At 46.0% G+C, this 22,151-nt stretch overlaps 1 protein-coding gene across 1 annotated transcript in view; it reads left to right on the forward strand.

The window, feature by feature from the left end:
• DHX34 (DExH-box helicase 34) overlaps positions 1–22,151 on the forward strand; it is a 443,187-nt gene that overhangs the window by 283,294 nt on the left and 137,742 nt on the right. Inside the window, exons 12-13 of the mRNA XM_078661017.1 lie at positions 5,769–5,889; positions 6,710–6,816. Coding sequence (XP_078517143.1) covers positions 5,769–5,889; positions 6,710–6,816 — 228 coding nt within the window. The remainder of the gene's footprint in view (positions 1–5,768; positions 5,890–6,709; positions 6,817–22,151) is intronic.

Raw genomic sequence — 22,151 nt, forward strand, 5'->3', positions numbered from 1 at the left:
TTGTGATTTTTGTGGCTGTTCCGACGCCTAGGATATTGCAGGCTGTGTGTCGGGCGCGGTATTAGATTTCCTCCCACTCTTTCAGAGACAGTTCTCTTCCTATCTCTACCTCCAACCGCCGCTGACTTGGGGTTTGGCGTTCAGGGGCCTGTAGCTTGTATTGTTGGGAAATAAGGCGCATGCTTGACGTGCTGGAGAGTAACCAGCGTTCAAATGGGGTGAGGGGCCGTGGTGCCCCTGACAGGACAGTAGGTTGCATTACCCAGTGATGGAGTTGGGTGTAATGCTACCGCTATCCTTTGGGAAGGTCGAGTTCTTGGCGGAGGGAGTCGAACGGGATGGCACCCTCCGTATTAAATAGATGCCTCGCCGATCTACAACCTGCCTGGGTCCAGCGGTGGAACCCTCAATCCAAAAGGGCTGGAGTGAAGTTGAGGTTCCCTACAATAGGTGTTAAGGGAGAGGAAAAGGAGGTGAGGCATCCATGAGTCGCCACCTTGTCCCAGGCCGCCAGAGCTGGCTTGGTGATAGAAGAGAGGTATAGATTGGGGGGGGTGTGCTTTTTGGAAGAAAGGAAATCTTGAACAGTGGCTGTCCTGCAAGAGCTTTTTCCATAAAGAGCCAGTGCTTTTTAGACACCGCCCATGACCATTTGGCAAAGATTCTTATCTGTGCAGCCTGATAGTAGTGGAGGAGGTCCAGAACTCCCAAACTGCCCTCCAGAGAGCAGCGGGGCTTTGTACAATATAATAAGGGACATTTTAGATTCTTGTTCATAAGGTATATACCCCTGGAAAGCTCAAGTAGAGATGTCTTCTAGTAAGGACAATGAGCCTAAGGAGCTGGTGTTTGCTACTGATTGTAAATAAGAAGCTTAAGTAGCAGTTGAGGTTTTGAATTATCTCTGAAGTGGGTTAGAGATAGAGCATGCCTGATTTGCTGTGTGATGGGGATTAGAGGCATCAGATTGTGAAAGGAGACATGAGGTTTGGTGTAATTAGAGCAGTGTAGCATGCATAACCCCCACCAATTCGATACTGATTGCTTTGATGCTACAGCATTACTCTGTGCTGGACCGATAGCTCTGTATGAGCGGTTCCTAATTTTCTGTTTTTGCGGCTTGGGGGCACATGCTTTCTCGATTGTCTTTCTGACAGAGAGAAGGTGAGGCATAGTGCTATATTCAGCAAGGTCTGTAGGTTCTAGGTGACATTTCAGAAACTGGACCTTATGTCCTCTTTTGAAAACATTAGAGATTATCCCTTGTCAAAGTAAGGTTTGAATGTTTCACTGGGAGACTTCATGATGGGTACAGGAGTGTATAGTCGCAGAAAATGTTAGAGGCCTGCGAAAGAGTGCATTTTGAATGTGTTTGTGGGGACGAGAATGTTGCCTGCATGGTATACTGGCATGCACTCTTGTCCTGAGAGAAGTAACTGCTTGTGAAACTGTTATCCTGTCTTTTTACTGGCACTGATAATTTGTTATTGTAGCCTGCACACTGGGGCCTAGGCCTGTCCATGGTAGTGCGAAGGTCCAGAAGTGTCTCTATGACCTGAATAGGTTCCCCAAGCATTCCCTTTATTGTCAACATGGGATTACTGTTCAAGTCCTGTGTGATTGACTTGAAGCAGTAGTACCGTGTTTCGCAAATTATTAGTTCAGAACAAATGCTGTTTCTGTTTCGGCGGAGTGCTGGCCCCAGTCGGGTAAAATTCAGCAGCGGTTCTTCCGCTATGGCAGAGCAGCGTTGCCCCACTGCTTTTCAGCAGTTCAAAAAAGGAAAAATAAAATGATAATATTATTATGTTATTACCATTTTATTTTTAATTGCAAGCCAGGTTAGGGTGGGGTCGGGCTGGGCTGTCAGAGCAAGGGGAGGAGGAAATATGTGCACTTAAGTGTGCATGACAGTTTGGCCAGCCGTTTTTGGGCGGCCAAACAGCCACGGGCACTTAACATGTTCTCCACTCGGCTGTATTGCACAGCCTGGGCGGAGAACATGCACAGGTTCCAATTCTATGTCCGAGTGCCAAAACAGTCTGCTCAGACCAATCACAACGCTGCTGTCATGCTGGTGACGGTACAAAAGGGGGTGGTGATGGACCGAGCATCTGAACGAATCAAACACTCACACCCAGTCAATAGATCTTGGTTTGATCCATCACCGTTCTTTAGCCCACTCTGCCACCCCAGTTCAGACATGGCTATATACAAATCAGTCTGACCCTGTGCCTCATGGGAACAGTCCAGCCCGAACTGCCAAGCCATGCCTTCCCTGGACCGGAAACAAGCTTCCGAGGACCGGTTTCTAGCATTACAGCCGTCTTCAGCCCGGCTTGCTTGAATCCAGTGGCAAAGTGAGCAAGGGACTCACGTCTGAGCATACCCTGCCACACTTATGGCGGCCAAAAGCGGTACAAAAGGGGGTGGTGATGGACGGAGCATCTGAACGAATCAAACACTCACACCCAGTCAATAGATCTGGGTTTGATCCATCACCGTTCTTTAGCCCACTCTGCCACCCCAGTTCAGACATGGCTATATGCAAATCAGTCTGACCCTGTGCCTCATGGGAACAGTCCAGCCCGAACTGCCAAGCCATGCCTTCCCTGGACCGGAAACAAGCTTCCGAGGACCGGTTTCTAGCATTACAGCCGTCTTCAGCCCGGCTTGCTTGAATCCAGTGGCAAAGTGAGCAAGGGACTCACGTCTGAGCATACCCTGCCACACTTATGGCGGCCAAAAGCGGCACAAAAGGGGGTGGTGATGGACGGAGCATCTGAACGAATCAAACACTCACACCCAGTCAATAGATCTGGGTTTGAGCCATCACCGTTCTTTAGCCCACTCTGCCACCCCAGTTCAGACATGGCTATATGCAAATCAGTCTGACCCTGTGCCTCATGGGAACAGTCCAGCCCGAATTGCCAAGCCATGCCTTCCCTGGACCGGAAACAAGCTTCAGAGGACCGGTTTCTAGCATTACAGCCGTCTTCAGCCCGGCTTGCTTGAATCCAGTGGCAAAGTGAGCAAGGGACTCACGTCTGAGCATACCCTGCCACACTTATGGCGGCCAAAAGCGGTACAAAAGGGGGTGGTGAGGGACGGAGCATCTGAACGAATCAAACACTCACACCCAGTCAATAGATCTGGGTTTGATCCATCACCGTTCTTTAGCCCACTCTGCCACCCCAGTTCAGACATGGCTATATGCAAATCAGTCTGACCCTGTGCCTCATGGGAACAGTCCAGCCCGAACTGCCAAGCCATGCCTTCCCTGGACCGGAAACAAGCTTCCGAGGACCGGTTTCTAGCATTACAGCCGTCTTCAGCCCGGCTTGCTTGAATCCAGTGGCAAAGTGCTGCTATTGGCCGCCATAGGTGTGGCAGGGTATGCTCAGACGTGAGTCCCTTGCTCACTTTGCCATTGGATTCAAGCAAGCCGGGCTGAAGACGGCTGGAATGCCAGAAACCGGTCCTGGGAAGCTTGTTTCCGGTCCAGGGTAGACATGGCTTGGCAGTTCGGGCTGGACTGTTCCCATGAGGCACAGGGTCAGACTGATTTGCCTATAGCCATGTCGGAACTGGGGTGGCAGAGTGGGCTAAAGAACGGTGATGGATTAAACCCAGATCTTTTGACTGGGTGCGAGTGTTGAATGATTCAGATGCTCCGTCCATCACCACCCCCTTTTGTACTGCTTTTGGCCGCCATAGGTGTGGCAGGGTATGCTCAGACGTGAGTCCCTTGCTCACTTTGCCACTGGATTCAAGCAAGCCGGGCTGAAGACGGCTGGAATGCCAGAAACCGGTCCTCGGAAGCTTGTTTCCGGTCCAGGGAAGACATGGCTTGGCAGTTCGGGCTGGACTGTTCCCATGAGGCACAGGGTCAGACTGATTTGCCTATAGCCATGTCTGAACTGGGGTGGCAGAGTGGGCTAAAGAACGGTGATGGATTAAACCCAGATCTTTTGACTGGGTGCGAGTGTTTGATTGATTCAGATGCTCCGTCCTTCACCACCCCCTTTTGTACTGCTTTTGGCCGCCATAGGTGTGGCAGGGTATGCTCAGACGTGAGTCCCTTGCTCACTTTGCCACTGGATTCAAGCAAGCCGGGCTGAAGACGGCTGGAATGCCAGAAACCGGTCCTCGGAAGCTTGTTTCAGGTCCAGGGAAGACATGGCTTGGCAGTTCGGGCTGGACTGTTCCCATGAGGCACAGGGTCAGAATGATTTGCCTATAGCCATGTCTGAACTGGGGTGGCAGAGTGGGCTAAAGAACGGTGATGGATTAAACCCAGATCTTTTGACTGGGTGTGAGAGTTTGATTGATTCAGATGCTCCGTCCATAACCATCCCCTTTTGTACTGCTTTTGGCCGCCATAGGTGTGGCAGGGTATGCTCAGACGTGAGTCCCTTGCTCACTTTGCCACTGGATTCAAGCAAGCCGGGCTGAAGACGGCTGGAATGCCAGAAACCGGTCCTCGGAAGCTTGTTTCAGGTCCAGGGAAGACATGGCTTGGCAGTTCGGGCTGGACTGTTCCCATGAGGCACAGGGTCAGACTGATTTGCCTATAGCCATTTCTGAACTGGGGTGGCAGAGTGGGCTAAAGAACGGTGATGGATTAAACCCAGATCTTTTGACTGGGTGTGAGTGTTTGATTGATTCAGATGCTCCGTCCATCACCACCCCCTTTTGTACTGTCATGCTGGTGACAGCAGCGTCGTGATTGGCTTAGGGGAGCCTGTGTGCTTCCTCCTTCCGGGAGGAAAGACGATGGTGGGAGGATGGCGGCTCTGCAGAGGTAAGTATAAAAAAAAAAAAAATTCACCCTGCCACCCCTGTTCTGTAGCAGCCGCCACTGGTAAAATTTGTGCTTGAGTCTGGCACTCGGACACATTTTCACTATTGTGACAACCCTGTTCATTTAAGGGCGATGGATGCTTGCTCACGTTTCAGTCAGCTAGGAAGAGCAGTCTATTGTGTGCTACTTCTTGTCATGCTCTATGACTTCTGCAGTGGGGCGCTTTCAACACTTTCAAGCACTGACATACAAACACCTCTGGACAGGTCCCACATTCTGCTTGGTGATCTCCGACTTCCTTTTCACTGGGGAAAAAGGTTACAGAAAGCCTAAAGCTAACGGTATTAAAGAATGTGTCAGAACAAAAAGTATGCAAGATAAAAGGCATACAACAAACAGCAGTATTTTTTTGGGTAAAAGGGTCACACGATTTATAACACTGTTTTTAGCGTCAACTATCGCATTTTTAAGATAAGGTTGTAATAAATGTTTCGTGTCATACATCCTGAAAGAGTTGCTTCCTTTTGCTGAAAGTGAAAAACAGAGTGGCATGGCATTTTTAGGTCCTGCCAGTGAATTGTAATGGAAATGTAATTTCTGTTATCTTGGGTGACGATTGAAGCTTGGCTGTTGATGCACCATGGAACAATGCTTTGAGTCACCCACACAAAGGATTTTTCAGAGTCTCTTAGCAAGTTGTTGTTAAATGTCACGAGTCTACATTAAACATGTATTGGCAAAGCCATTTGGTTCGGTTTAATGTTAACCCTTTTGGCTTGACAGTGCATGTTAGTGATGGCTGCTCTTGAATCTGTTTACAGGCCCAGCATGAAAGGTAATAAGTAACTCCATCTTTGTGTTTTCTCTGGTGGTTGGTTAAAACATAAGGAACTGCTTTTTTAGCAGTAATGCTAGAACATTTTTTTTCCCCATTGGACATAAATATTGTTTAACTTTTTTTCAGGTTTTTCACACCAAAAACAAACAGGGCATAATTATGCATCCCACAAGCGTGTTTGCCAGTAACCCTGAACTGCTCCAGGTTGAAAATAAAGACGAAGATGCCCCAGGCGGTGACAGACAAGGTACTGAGAATACATGATGAGGTTCAATTATAGGATACACATATATTGAATTGAGGTGCATGTATAGAAATCTAATGTTTGTGCGAACTCGAGTTAAACTTCATATTGGTTATTCGACTCCAATCTAATGTTAATACACTTGCCTTTTGTGAGACTGCTTCTTGTAATGGTATTTGTAAAATATGCATTGTTTTCATCTAGGAAAATATTAGTACAATATTTTTAAAATACAAAATAACCCAGAGCCAATCTCAGGAGGTTAAACCAAATTCTTTCATGAGACTGTTGTACTGACAAACATTAGAAAATTTGAAATATGAAAAACAATTGAATCAGTCAGTAAAACGCAATTTCCTGTCAGCTGTCTCACTGCAGATAGAGCTACTTGTGGTGATTGGAGGTTTTTTACCGATGGTTGTCTGCAGCCTTCAAAGTAGAACCGTTTTTGTTATTATTTTTGAGCAATGTTGTTGCACCTTTTTCTTTTACACTTAAAAAGAACATTTTATTAAAAAAGAATGAACTAAGGGACTTAGAAAAATACAGGGGAAATAACCCCTTTAAAAGATAACCATCCTTGTCTAAGTCACTGAGGTAGTAGGTACTGCAAAGAATGCCAGCACTATTGTGTTCATGTGACTTTTCTTAAGAATACAAAAACAAACAAACACGTACAAATTGCGAAAACAAATAGTAGGTTAAGGGTATTTCCCAAGGTTTCCTGATAAAGCAACTTACCTTACATGCAACTGGTCAAACCTGTCGGCTGTGCATGTTTTTTGTGCTCGCCACTCTGTGAACAGTATTTTTTTTTGTGCAGAATCTAAGAAAGGAATGAGCGAACAGCACCAGCTTCTGGCCTTCGTGTCTCTGTTGGAAACTAACAAGCCTTACGTGGTTAACTGCATTCGGATTCCCGCCCTCCAAGTGAGTCACTCAATTTTTTTACATTATTTCCTTTCAATTTATAATAATATGTAACTCCATCCAGATTTGTTTTAGCTATAGTTCAACCTACTACACTAACTGCAGTCATGAATATACATGGTATCGTGTTTTTGAAGATATGACTTCCAGTTGCTTGTGATATATTTTGTATCAGTGGACGAAGGCATCTGAATATCAACCCCAATAACCTTTCAAGTGATTGCAATTGCCACCTTACATTTCTGTTTGAACTACCTATATGGTATGATATAGATTGTATTGTTTTTATTAGGCATTTTTGAAACTGGAATACATGTTGTAATATGTCTCAGTACATACCTGACCATAGGTACTTCACCATTTCCCTAAAACGCCATGTATATTAATTTGTACTTGTTACACTCTATAAATGTACATCTTCTATCATGAGCTTTATTTCCTTGCAGCTTTCTTGAAGGCGCAGCAGCGCAAAACTGTTGTAACGCATGTCGATCCCCACTTAAAAGTTAGTATAAGAAATAAGGCCTTGTTTGTAAACAGTAAAGCAAGTGACTGTACAGTGTTGGTGTTCTAAACAAATCCAAGCAACATCGATATGTGCTGGGATTTGGGGTTATTGTAAAACGGAAAGGCTACCGATAGAAGAAAATAGGTGTAGGAAAGTGTCTCTTTTTTGCACAGTTAGCCCCAACTTTTTGCCTGATGTGATTTTGAACTGTAAATGCACTTGCTAACCAGGTCCCCAGTGCCATATCTCTTTCCTCAAAACACTGTACCACGATTAACACAACTTCCAAGTCCCTAGTAAGTGCTACCCCTGGTACCTAGGGCATGGGTAGTAAAGATGGTCCTTTGGGGTGCAGCACTGGTTGTGCCTCCCCAGGGCCCCCTCACCCAGCTATGCACTCTGCCATTGCAGGCTGCGTTCTGGGGTCAGGAGAATCTGAAGAGTCGACATGGCACACAGCCCTGTGTGCCATACTAACCCTAAACTACATAAGATATAGGTAAGTCACCCCTACTGCAGGCCTTTAGCACTAAGGCAGGGTGCACTATATCCTATGTGTGGGCATATCAGCACGAGCAGATATGCCCCTACAATGTCCAGTCCATTCTGTGATGTAAGTGAACATGGAAGACATCAAGTGTACATGGACTGGATACGTGTCAACACGAGTTTTCTAGCTCCATGATAGCTTCACTGATTTTTAAGATGTTTGGTACCAAACATCTTGTCTTAATAGATCCTCAGTGATGCCATTGTTCGATTTAATAATAGATTCACACAGGAGACTGTTGTAATGTGAACTTGCTTGTAGCAGTGCTTGTTCCCCTCTCCACCTGTGTTCCATCTCTTTGTTTGTCCCGCGCCAAGATTCCACAAACAGTAGTTACTTTGTGGGTGGCGAAGGTGGCATTCACGCTCTGTGCTAACTTGAGGTAATAAACTTATTTGGCGACGATCGCCAGCCACATGTTGTGACACCCAGCACGGTAGCATGAAGCGTAAGACACGGGAAGCTCCGACCCGTAACTGACAGACTGCCTGAAATTTGCTGTTATCAGTGTTGATCTCCTCCTGTGGTGAAGAGCTCCCTTTCTCTGCCTCCCTGCGCTGCTCCCCCTCGTTTGCCTGCTGTCTCCGGCCATCCCGAGACGTGTCAAGTGTCCGTGGCTGTTTCCAGTGCTCAGCGACGTGTGCGGCCTGTTGTGTTCAAGTGTTTAACACCTCTGGACGCCTGTGGTGAGTCACGCCTCTGTTTCCAGCGCCCAGTCTTGCGTTTGTGCTCTGCCGCCTAGGTGTTTTTGTGTTAGGCGAGAGAGGCTTGCTTGCTCATCCTTTCCCGTAGCTGGCTGATTCCTGTTCACATGACTCTAATCAGCAAAGGAGCCTGCCGACTGGAAAGTGAAGCCTCATACATTGGGAAGTTCTACACTCGCCTCCAGCTGGCCGTTTTCATTTTTGCTGAGTACCCAGTCTGTATCTCTTTGAACCTACTTTTGCTTTGCTTGCAATTATGGCTGTTTCCTCTGTTGTGCTTTTTTCTTGCTGAACCAGGTCAGTCACCCATGAGATGGGAGGAATGGATTGATTTATTTGACCATTACATTATTGCTCTTGATGGCCTCGAATTTTCACCTGAAAAGAAGAAAGCGTTGTTGTTAGGTACTATTGGAAAAGAGGCACATCGCATTTTTAAATACTCACCTCAAATGTTAGGAAATGACAATCAGTATGTGAAGGATGTTTTTAAGGAGGCCATGCTGCGTTTGGAGAGGAGGTTTGTCAAGGAGGAGAACATTGTAATGTCTCGATACAAGTTTTACAACAGGCCACAAAAGTCTGTCTAAACTTTGGATGAATTTGTCTCCTATATTCGGGAGCTGTCAATAAAATGCAAATTTGGGCAGATGACCAATGAACTTATTAGGGACCAACTGATAGTTCATTGTTGCAGCAAGAAAACGTCTTTGGGCTGTAAAGAACCCCACCTTGAAGGATGCCATTTCCATTGCTAAGGTTGTCAAAGAGTCAGAACGATGCACGATAGAAATGAGCAAGAAAGAGGGCACTGAAGGTGATGTGGCTGCTATTGGGAAGAAGGAGGAAATCACCAAAGTCTCCGTGGGCAAATCCAATCCGAAGGCTCCAAGGTCCACCAAGTCCAAAAGTTGTTCCAGGTACGGTAGCGCTTTTCATCCGAGTGACTCTACGTGGTGCTTTGCTTCAAAGCAAGACTGCAGGAAGTTTGAGCGGAGAGGTCATTACGCCCGTATGTGCAGAGACTTTAACAAATCCAGGGTTGTTGTGACAGAGGATTTCTGTCTCGAGGGAGGCAGTGAAGACCGAGTGTTGATGGTCCTTCCGGGCAACAATAAAATTGAGAAGAGGTGTCGTCCTAAAGCATCCTTTGGAATGCTTGGCAAGCTTGCGGAACTGATGGTGGACTGTGGGTCCTTGTATACTATTGTACAAAGGTGGATGTGGGAGAAATAGTGGCCTCTAGTTCTGTTCCGCTCTTACCGAAGGATGTTGATCCTAGGGGTTACCAAGGGGAGAGAGTTGTGGTTCTCACTATTTCTCTTCTCCTATAATTTTTAAGTCCGGGCACATTGTGGGTATGATCTACGTAGCAGAAGATGGTCCCCCGATCTTGGGTTGGGGACACCAATTTGACCTCCATATTGTCATCGATCCCCATGCCCCAGGTCAAGTTTTGTCCGTGGCTGATGTTACCACTGAACAAGTTTTGAGCAAAATGGATGATGTTTTTAGGGAGAATCTTGGTGAATTGAAGGGGAACACTCATAAAATTGTTTTGGAAGATGGCACCATCCCTGTCAAGCACAAGTTGCGGAGGGTTCCTGTTATTGTGAGGGATGAGGTCAAATATTTTTTAGAGGAATTGCTCAAGGAATGCGTTATTGAACCGGTTGAAGCCTCCAAATGGGTCTCTCCAGTGGTTATCACAAAGAAGAATGATGGTAAGCTAAGGTTCTGTCTGGGCCTTCAAAGTCTCAACCAACATGTGGTTGCTAATAGCTTCCCCTCCCCAACATCAATGAACTGTTGCTTTTGCTCAAGGGTGGTAAGTACTTTTCCAAGCTTAATTTGAAAAGTGCTTACCACCAGATCAAGCTACACAAGGACTCTTAAACATCTCATGCCCTTCATTACCATGGAGGGCACCTTTCGCTTCACGAAGTTGCTGCCTGTGTTTTTCAGCGGATCATGTCTGAAGACTTCAGGGGTTTGGACCATGTAAAATCTTTCCAAGACGACATCCTTGTTTTCGGGGTGTCTGTTCATGAACACTATAAAACTTTGAGGGAGGTCCTTGTCAGATTGAGGGAGCATGGGCTAACCCTGAGGAAGGATAAGTCCAAGTTTCTGGTGGAGGAAATTGAATATCTGGGGCATACCGTCTCTGGTCAGGGAGTCCGTCCTAAGGTCAATCTTTTAGAGGCAATCAGGGATGCCCCCATTCCCCATGACAAGGACCAGTTATGGTCCTTCATGGGTTTAATCGAGTATTATGTCAAATTTGTAAAGGGCTTTGCCACCAAGACCGAGGCTCTCAGGTTTCTCTTGAGGAAAGGGTGTCCTTTTGTATGGGGGGATATCCAACAACACGCTTTCGTTTTGATTAGGAAGGACATTAGTGCGGCAGGTTTTTTGGCACCCTTTAATACTCATCTTAAAACATTTTTAACTGTTGATGCCATTGCTTGTGGTTTGGGGGCTGTGCTTTCCCAATTAACTGTGGGTGTGGAGAGGACTGTGGCGTTTGCCCCATGCTGCTTGTCTGAATGCGAGAGCAATTGTTCCATCATCGAGTGCGAAGCTCTTGCAGCGGCTTGGTCAGTGGAGCATTTCAGAACCTTCTTGTGGGGTGTTGACTTTGCATCCGCACTGACCACAAAACCTTAGTTAAGGTGTAGAGCCCTGGAGGTGCAGGGAAAGGGCCTGCAAGACTGGCTAGATTTGCTTGTAGGCTCCAGGAATATCGGTACTGTGTGGCTCACATTCTCGTCTGTCTTTGAAGAGCACTCTTGAGCGTTGGTTGGGTTCTTCTTCGGAGCAAGAGGGGGCTGTGTCTTCTTTGTGTGATGTTGGAGAGTGCGTTGGTTGTGCCTTCTCCTCTGGTGAGTGGTGCCATTTTATGGGTCAGGATGCTGTTCTTAAATGTGTGGAATGAATGTTAGTTCTTGGGAAGCGGAGGAAAAGTGCTTTGGCTCCCCCGGTCAGACCGTTTGTAAAGGTGTTGGACGAACTTAGCATGAGCAATTCTAAAGTCCTCATGAGGAATGATAAATTTGTACCTCCTGCGGGCTTGAGACCTAGAATTATGAACCTAATGCATGAAGGGCACCTTGGCCAAACCTTGACGTGTGCGTGAGAATTTCTGGTGGCCCTGCATGGATGAGCAGGTCACGTCCTGGGTTGTGGGGTGGGCTGTGTCCAGGGAGAGTGAAAAGAGACTCAGGACGGGTAGTCATGCCATTTTGGGTCACATCGAAGATCCTGGTGTGCCCTGGAGTACCGTTTGTGTTGATTTTATTGGCCCTATGCAGGGTGTGGAGGAGAGGTTGAGGAATGCCTTGGTGCTTATTGATGCACATTCTAAGTGGTTGGTTGTCAGGTTCATGTCTGATGTTATGACTAAGAGGACCATTGAACAGTTGAAAATCATTTTTCACGAGGAGGGTCTGTCCCCCATCCTCATCACGGACAATGGCACACAACTTATTTTGGATGAGATGAGGGACTTTCTAAGTAAATGCAGAATCATCCCCCACCCACTGCTCTTTATGACCCCCAAGCCAATGGCATGGTGGAGCGCGCTAATCGCTTGGTGAAGGGTAAAATATCCATGGCTTTACAGAGTGGGAAGGATGTCAGGATGATGGTGAGCGAGATGGTTTGGGCACATTGCATGACAGTCAACAGTGCGACTGGATTCACCCCGTTTGAAAAGATGCGTGGAAGGAAGCCTGGCACCAAACTTGTACCTGCATAGCTGGCTTCTCCCAGGCTGACATCCGTCCAGGTGGACAATGTCAAGTCTGATGGCAGAGGTGTGTTTGCTGGTGACTGGGTCAAAGTTAGACATGGCAGACCCTGAAAAGGTTTGTCTAAGTTCTGGGGTCCCTTCAGGGTGAGGCAGGTTTTTGACCACTATGTGCTTCTTGACAATGGCAACAAATGGAAAAAACGCAAGGTTGTGTTGTATCGCAAAAGGGAGGGAGGCTCGGTAGCCAAGTCTATTTGGTCTGATGACGACTTGAATGGCTTCATGTTGATGAGTGATGCAGAGTTGTCATTCAATGAGTCTGTGTTCAGGAGTTAAGATGGCTCTGGGAATTCCTCCAATTCCCTTCCACCTGTTCTTTCTTCTGATGTGGGCACCTGAGCTACCCGTTCACCCACATCTCGCAGACCTCCTCGCTATTTAAAGGATTATGTTCAAACTTGAAGGGTGTTTACTTGTGCTTCTTTTTTGATGTTTTTCTCCTTTTCGATTTTCAATGACTTGCATTTTCAATGTCTTGGTTTTTTTTCTCTTTGCTTTCTGTTGTTTCATGCATTATTTTGCTTAATTTTGGGTAGAAGGGAGAAGGGTGTGTTATAATGTGCACTTGCTTGTGGCAGTGCTTACTCCCCTCTCCACCTGTGTCCCATCTGTTTGTTTGCCCCGTGCCAAGATTCCACGAACGGCAGTTACTGTGTGGCTGGCGAAGGTGGCGTTCATGCTCCGTGCTAACTTGAGGTAATAAACTTCCCTGTGTTCACAACGTTGTCTTCTAGTGTTACTACCACAGAGACCCTTTTAGAGGATCCCCTGAAATCTAACCAAACACTAGTGGGGTCTCTGGCCGGTTTTCACCATCCTGCCTCCATTAGACATGTTTCTGACCTCTTGTGGTAAGATGAGAAAAGAAGTGGGGTTGGAAGCGCACACCAATTAAAGGTACTCAAAAGGTAATCAAATATTGATAACAAATAAACAATCTTAACACAATTGGTGCAGCAGTGTAACCCTCACTGTCTAACAGGGGTCAATAGACAAAAGTGGAAAAATGCTACCAAGACGGTCGCAACACTGCACACTATCCACAAATGGTCACAAAGTGACCCTTTAGGTCATTGAATACAATTTAACAACCCTATATCAAAAATGAATCACAAGAATAGCAAATATACTTGTAAATGTAAATCTTTACAGGTAATTGTTGAAATACCCCAATTTTTTTTTACATTGATATCATTTTTTAGTTGCATTCACATAGAAATCAAAAGCATGAATTCCTTATACATGTATCTTGAGAACATTTACAAAGAGACAGATAAGCAATTGTTTACAAAAAAAAATTTAAACATGGGCCCGATGCATTTCGGGACCTGAGAGTCCCTTCTTCAGGGGCCAATCTACAAAGAAAACAATGAGCATATATCACTTAACATAAATGCGTGAATACGCAGCGAGAGGAAAAAACAGCAGAAAGTTGCACGTAAGTACATAAAAGTCCGTGGTTAAATGATGGTATTGTGATCAGAAATTACCAATGCTATAAAACAGCCATGTGTAGAACATATAGAAGGAACCAGTATACTCCACATATCCAAAAACGTAATGATAATAAAAAGAATGATAGTAAAAGAACACGTGAAAAAAAAATTAACATTTTTTTTTTTTAAAATGGATAGAACCCTTCACCTAAAGTCTGTGGGTTGGAGAAAACAACAAGTGTGGAAGTAAACCTTATAATAACTGCAAAGAGACCCCTGTACTATAAAAATACCTGTCTGTCCTGTGGGGAGACCTTCTGTAACACAAATGGGGATACCATTCAATAAAGGAAACCAGTGAAATGTAGTGGATAAGGTAGACAGTGGGGTCTTCAAAATCTATAACGGATACCGGCAATTTTCAGGTGATGCTGTGGGGAGCATGAAATATATGGATCACCATAAAACTAAAGCTGTATTGCAAAATGAATAACCAATGGTTACTACTAGGGTCAAAATACAACACTCACCAAGTGAGAAAAACACGAACAGTCACCACTTTGATTCAAAGTCTTTTGTTGAAATCAGACTCCCTAAAAAAAGGGAATAATAGTAATTATTAGCCCTTCAGTACTCGAAGGCTTTAATGTCGGGCTGTGGTTTTAAAGGAGGGTTTACTAGGGGGCCAGTAAACTTACCGGTTCTAACCGCGAGAAGAAACAACAGTCTGGGGGTCTTCTGAAAGAGAAACGCTGCTGGTCTCCACCTTGCACAATACTTAACCAGCGTTCCACATGGTGTTTGGAGATGGAAATAGGACTAGTGCCAAAAATGAGGCAACGCCATCTTGGAATGGTGTTTGGAGATGGAAATAGGACTAGTGCCAAAAATGAGGCAGGGCCATCTTGGAATGGTGTGTAAACAGAGGGAAAAAAATTCTATATGGGAAAAAGATACTGGGATGCGAAAGAGAAAGAAACCGCTTATGGGGAAAGAACCAAATGCGCGGCTGACCTAAGGGAGCTGCTTGGGAGGGTGATGAAGTAAACTGCAAGTCAATAAGGTGATGGTCGGTGCAAAACAGACCGGAAAAAAGGATATAACTAATGAAAAACGCGCAGATCAAAAATATAACATAGGGTGCCACATTAATATGAAATAAAAATGGTGAAAAGAACCTATAACAAAACATAATGAAAAGGTGACATGCACCGAATGTGTGTCAGAGAAGAAAGGTAAGAAAATGTTAAGATGAAGAATCAGGAAAATGTACATGGTTATCCCTTAAACCACAATTAAATCCGTAGATGCATACAGTGATGATAAAATAATGACATATGGACATTCAAAATACATAGAAAACAACAGAATTGATAAAATGTATCAATACCAGAAAAGTACATACAATCTATATATCACAAAAAAAAAACGTGGACATTTACATAAGATTGATACAATTGGTCCTCAGTATGAGCGCTAAACACATGTAGTGCTGGTGATCAATTAAGATGCTTGTGCTACAAAAAACAGATCATGTCGAGCCGATCATTGAGCCCCACTGGATGCATGGTTCCTAGAAATTGAATCCAATGTATCTCCCTTTGTAATAATAATTTGTCAATGTCTAGACCAGTTCTAACCATGATTTGCTCAACCACTTGTACTCGCAGTTGGGATATCATGTGGTGGGCTTCATCCCAATGTCTTGCCAAACTTGAGGTGGTACTTTTAGTTCGAATCCGGCTCTTATGCTCGGTGATTCGCACCTTAAGTTTACGCGTGGTCTTACCTATATAGGCCTTGCCACAGGGGCATTTAATGCAGTATATTATGTTGGCCGAATTGCAATCTGTATTGTGCTTGAGGTGTATCTTTTTGCCTGATGTGGGATGTGTTAAGGTGTTTCCAATGGTCACGTTGTGACAGTGGGTACCGTTGTTACAACGTTTGGTCCCTGTGAAGAGCCTTGTCTTATCTGTGATGGCAGGTCTTCCTAGAAGTGAGCGTAAGTTAAGCCCTTTAGTGTAGGCGAACAGTGGTCTCTCATTAAAGATACCCTGAAAGTCTTGCTCAGTCTGCAAAAGGTCCCAACGGTTAACAATGATCTGTTTGACAGCCTTAGAAACAGTAGAATATTTGGAAACATAAACCATGCATTTATTGTCCTGTTTAATAGTAGGTTGTAATAGCTCATCACGTGTTTTCTGAAGGGATTTTTGTAAACAATCCTGCACAATCTGCTCAGGGTAACCTCGATTGAGGAATTTCTGTGTGTATTCTTGCATCTTTGTCTGACATATTGCAGAATCTGAACAGATCCTGGGAATGCTGATAAATTGGGAGTATGGAAGATTCTTAAGTAAACTCCTAGGATGAAAGCTGGTATGCAGAAGCGTGCTATTGCGGTCTGTCGGTTTGGAATATATTGATGTTTGAAATTGATTAACAGGTGTTTTGAAGACTTGAACATCCAAGTAATGAATGGAATCCAAGCTGATGTTAAACGTTAAACGTATATGAGGATTCAAATCATTAAGTGTGTTGATCATGTTAATGAGTGATTGTTCAGTGTCCTGCCATAACAAGAAGATATCATCAATATATCTGCAGTAAAGGGGTATTTTATCCCACCATGTTTTGTTTGAAATGATATGGTCAAACTCATACTGCGACACGTATGTATTAGCATACGCCGGGGCTCCAGAAAAGCCCATGGATGTCCCCGTGAGCTGAACAAAAAACTTATTTTGCCATTGAAAATAGCTATTGTGTAGCGTTCGAAGTACAGCCTCACGTTGACCTAACGGACTTGATCGACTCCAGCTGGGCGTGAGCGAGGTGAGGCGAGGTGCGGCGGTGAACGCTCCGCTCTGACCGCCGTGGGTTGAGCGCGGCTATCGCACAGCTGATACTGTTTCCTTGCGGTCTCCGGGCTTTGTGGATTCACGGTTGCGGCTCTACTGGCTGGGGACCCGAACTTTTGGTGTGAGGGTCTGTGAAAGGCCCGAGGCAATTTCTGGAGGTATCTTTCGGCTGGTAAACAGCGACAGCGTGTACTCCGGACGCATATTGCCGGTAAGCGATTGCGCCAAAGGGCAGAGGCGGTACAAGGAATCGAGGTGGAGTACCTGTGAATACACCCACAGGAGGGGTGTCTGAACAAGCTGTGGGGCACAGTGTTAATGCTAGCAACGCAGACAATGCTGCTTGTGCTAAAGTTAATGTGAATGCGACAAAAGGTAGTGTCGGAGGGGCCGTTAGTAAAACTACTCTAGCCAGAGATAATGGTAGTAGAGCCGATAACACAGCAAATGTAAAGGTTGATGTCAAATACTGATACTCATTGCCAACAGTAAGTGGTGTTTGAGTTTTCAGCATGACAGATGAAAATGCAGTGCTTGCTTGTTTTTGACAACCTGAAAGGGACAATTAGATACAGACTTGTTCTTCCACATAAGAGGCCGGGACTTTCATTAGCGTTCTTTGACTAAACTGGATTCCTTGCCTGTAATTACCGGACCAGCGTTTGGAGAGCTGAGGAGGGAGCCGAGGGAGCCTGCTGTCGCTTGCCTGCTTCTTGTCTGCTTCTGCCGCCACAACTCGCCGGACCCGCTTCGCGGGTCCCGCTTCGCGGCTTGGAGCGGTTTCCTGGCACTTGGAAGGGGCTTGCTAGTTGAACTTAAAACCGGCAGGGCTGCGAGTGTGTAGCGGTGGACTCCAAGCTCCAGGAGTCCCCGCGCGCCCGTGTCCACCTGGGCTGCTCTCCCTGCCGGCTCCGCCCCCACCTGAAAGGATTTAGCAGCGTCCCGCTTTGTCAGCGGCGGATTCCTTGCCTGTAATTACCGGACCAGCGTTTGGAGAGCTGAGGAGGGAGCCGAGGGAGCCTGCTGTCGCTTGCCTGCTTCTTGTCTGCTTCTGCCGCCACAACTCGCCGGACCCGCTTCGCGGGTCCCGCTTCGCGGCTTGGAGCGGTTTCCTGGCACTTGGAAGGGGCTTGCTAGTTGAACTTAAAACCGGCAGGGCTGCGAGTGTGTAGCGGTGGACTCCAAGCTCCAGGAGTCCCCGCGCGCCCGTGTCCACCTGGGCTGCTCTCCCTGCCGGCTCCGCCCCTAGAGACCAATTAGCCAGCAACAAAAGGGAAGCATCATCCCCGCTGCGCGGGAGCGCGCGGGAGGGCGCCGGGAGAAGCCCGGGACAAGGGTGGGACCGTTTGTGGCCGTTCGTGACCCGGAGTGACCGGACCGGGCTACCCCTCTAACCTGTGCGAGTCTCCTTCTATAAGGACTATGGCTGGCAGAGACAATAGGATCAAATCCTCCTTAACTGGTAGCCTGTCAACCGCCGGAGGTATGGAGAAATTCCTCATAAGGGCTAATAATATTATAGATAAGGAGATAGTCATACTGGAAAAGCGTTTGTCAACTGAACTTACCTCTCTGAAACGCTCATCCTTAGGACCCCTTGCTAACGCTAAAACGCCCAATAGAAATAGCGACCAGTCTGCTATTACGGAGACAATATCCCCGCCTAGAGAAGATCCCGGCTCCATGGCTACCTTGGTTACCACAACTGACATTGTGGCCGACCTTAACTGTGTCCCCATAAGCAATAATGTCTCCCTCTTATCCCACCTTGATGTGAGCACTACAGAGAATAAGAGCCAAGGGGAAAGACAGGGTGCTGTCAGGAAACGGAAAAGAGTGTATAACAAGAAAGAAACTAAAATGGGAAGAGCTGTAAAATCTGCTAAAGTGCGGGAGGTGCCACCCTAGACCACTATTAACCCCCCTGACGCCCACCTCCCGAACAGAGAAATATCTATGGAATGGGCCGTGGCCATATTTAAATCAATTATATCCCCATTAGAGGCTAAACTGGATAGGCTTTGCTCCAGAATATCTAACGTAGAGAAAACATCTGCCTCCATTTTAGCCACCCTTGGTAACCTCCAGAGCCAACATATCCCTCCGACCATTATAACTCCCCAGATCACCGCCCCTCCCAACTCGCACTCGAATCAAGTAAATATCCCCCCGCTGAATACCAATATACCAACCCATATTCTCCCTCAGTCTAATAATCCAACAGCCGATAATGTGGCGAGTCAACTACCAAGCCAACCCAATCCACCAGCCCATACGGTCGAGGGAAACCAGGGAGCACCGAGTGAGGTATACAATACCCCTAGACCTAGATGGCCTGATCTTCCACCGGAGGCTAATCGGCTTACTGTCATTCTAGCCGGAGTTCCACCACTAAAAACAGGGGAATCGGAAACCTTTAGCTCCCTGAAAAATAAAATAATAAAATGGCTCAACTGGAATAGACCACTCCCGGGCCACTTACACAATGAAATCATTATGGCCAGGAGGGTTTCCTGGATAGGCAAGACCCCTAAAAACATCAATGGGGACTGCCTAACCGTTAGTTTCAGAGACCCCCGCACAGTATCTCATATATGTGCAGGTTTCAATAGATCCTTTGATTCAACCATCCAGACCCTCCCTGTTTCCTATTTCTTTCCACCAACTGATACCCGTTACCAGCCGAGAAGAGGGGATTGGACCGTTGTGGAACGGAGGCGTAGGCAACGAGCATACGATGCTGGACCACCTAGACAACCTCAATACGCACCCCAATTCCACCCCTTCACGGATCATAACCGCTTTGGTTGTTTGGATGGCCTAGAGGGAGTCGACTGACTACACCCCGTCTCTTCCTCCTCCGTCTCCCCCTCCTTGGAGCAGACCCATGTCCTAGTTAATTTTGATGTCTTACATACGGTTCATTTACCAACCCCTATCCCAGCTATCCCCACCAAACTGGCCCAGATTCCACCTGTTACAATCCCTACTATACAATGCTCGGTAACCATTCCCACCACTCCTACCCCAGTTACCCCCACTGAACCGGACCTGATCCCACCAGATACGACTCATACTACACCTTTTATCCCAACTACCCACTTTAATACAGTACAGGACCAAAGGCTAAAGGGATTTTTATTGGCGAGCTGGAACATTGCTGGGTGGCGGCAAAAAGTTTCAGCCTTGGGTTGGAGGGAACATATTGTGGATTTTGACATTTTATGTCTGCAAGAAACGTGGTCAGTGGAAGATATTGTTTATGATGGTTTTGTTTCATACAACTGTAATGCGGTAGAATCTGCAATGGGGAGGGCCAAAGGGGGATTACTGATTTTATTGTCTGTACACCTCCCCATACATGTAAGGAAAAGTCACATAGTGGGGTCCCATTCGCAAATTCTGGAATTATTAGTAGGCAGGGACAGAAATCTATTGCTGATTAATCATTACAATAACACCTTTGACCCTTCTAGTACCACTGTAGTAGACGAACTCGAATCTGTTCTGGACCCTATTCTCTGCAATTCGGCGGTATCGTATGACATTGTTTGGGGGGGAGATTTTAACATCAGAACTTGCCCCCTCTCATATTCAACTACATGTGGTTACGATGGTGAAAATGGGGAGAATTTACTACACTTTTTACACTCTCCATATGGCACCTCCCTTAACAACCTGATGTTAAAACTTGATGTAATCATCCACCAACATGCCCCTGACAATGAGGGTAACCTGCCGCCAACCTTCACGGGGAGAAACACAACCTCTATTATTGATTTTTTGATCATCTCCAACCGGGTAGCTCCCCATTGTTCGGTCCCACAGATCTTAGACCTCGGTCTGAGTGACCATAATGCTCTCACTATGATCTTATACTGTGAGCACCATAGGGATGTATTTTCCGGCAGGGTTGTTGACGACATTATCCCTTGCAGACCAAATGGGACCCGCATCAAGTGGTGTGGGGAAAAAGCAGAGAATCTACATTGTAGGGTGGTGAAAGCTGGTCTAAATACGATACTTGGCTGCCTTGATACGGAAGCCTCCCCAGACCAATCTGTAAATAACTTTGAGAAGTTGGGTGCCATAATTAAGCAAACCCTCACTACAAGGAAGGCTAAAACTAGACGGGATACACAGGGTTGGTTTAACCAAGCATGTACAAGGGCACTAAAAGCCCTTAAACTTGCCCTCTCCACAACTCCGAGAGACAGGGAAGCGGTTACAACTCTGAGGGCTAATTATAAAAATGAGCTCAAAATCAGGAAACAAGAACTAAGAGAAATAGCCTGGGAAGACCTGAGCAAAGCTGCAGCTCTCCGGGACAGCAAACTATTCTGGAGTACCATCAACAGCCCCTTCCTGCAAAAAGAGGAATTCCCTGTCCTCACTGCCCAAGTTAGCGAAGATGGTTGGGTGTCCCACTTCTCAGGGATCTTTGATCCTACTGGAGAGCCCAATGACATTTTTAATTCTATCTGTATTACCCCAGTTCAAACTCCGAGAATTACGATCCATGAGGTGGATATGGCAATAATGAATAGTAAAGGGGGAAAGGCTCCAGGCCCAGATGGGGTACCAATCGACCTATACAAATTTGATCCAGCTCTCTGGAGCCCATTATTGACCATAGCTTTTAATGCTGCTATGGATAACAGGACTCCCTCTACTTGGGGTGAATCCATTATTATCCCAATCTATAAGAAGGGGGATAGAGGAGAGGCCAAAAACTACCGCCCTATCTCCCTTCTGGATTCCTCACTAAAAATCTTGAGTAGGGTCCTGTTAGCACGTTTGGAAGATTGGGCCTTAGACAACCATATTCTTGCCCCATCCCAATATGGCTTCAGAAAGGGCCTTGGTACGATTGAACAATGTATCAACTTGAACCTTTTAATTGGGAAGTATACCAAGGCCAAGCCGGGATCACTATTTTTGTGTTTCGCAGATCTTTCAAGCGCCTTCGATCTGGTCGATCATGCCCTGTTATGGACAACTTTATTGGGTATGGGAGCCCCCCTGATATTATTCATTTTTTAGCAACACTTTACTCAAACTTATCTGCCCAAATCCGCTATGGTCCAGAGGGGGAGTGCACCCGAAAGATTAGTGTAAGATCTGGCATCCGGCAGGGATGTGTATTGGCCCCGTTGCTTTTTTCGCTCTTCATTAACTCGGTTGAGCAAGAATTAAAGCAAATCCATGCCGATGCCCCACAAGCAGGAGGCACCCCTATACCGGTACTACTCTATGCCGACGATACGGTTCTATTGTCCAGGACACCTATAGGCCTCCAAAAACTGATGGACGGGTTCTATGATTTTATACAGAGAAGGAAACTTAAAATCAATAATTCCAAAACGTTTGTCATGGTGTGTGGGAAAAAGCTGAAACTTTTTAAACCCTTCTGTTTTAAGGAAAACCATATTGAAATTGTTACCAATTTTTGTTATTTG

This window comes from Lissotriton helveticus, chromosome 9 (assembly GCF_964261635.1).
Source record: "Lissotriton helveticus chromosome 9, aLisHel1.1, whole genome shotgun sequence".
In the NCBI taxonomy this organism is placed as follows: domain Eukaryota; kingdom Metazoa; phylum Chordata; class Amphibia; order Caudata; family Salamandridae; genus Lissotriton; species Lissotriton helveticus.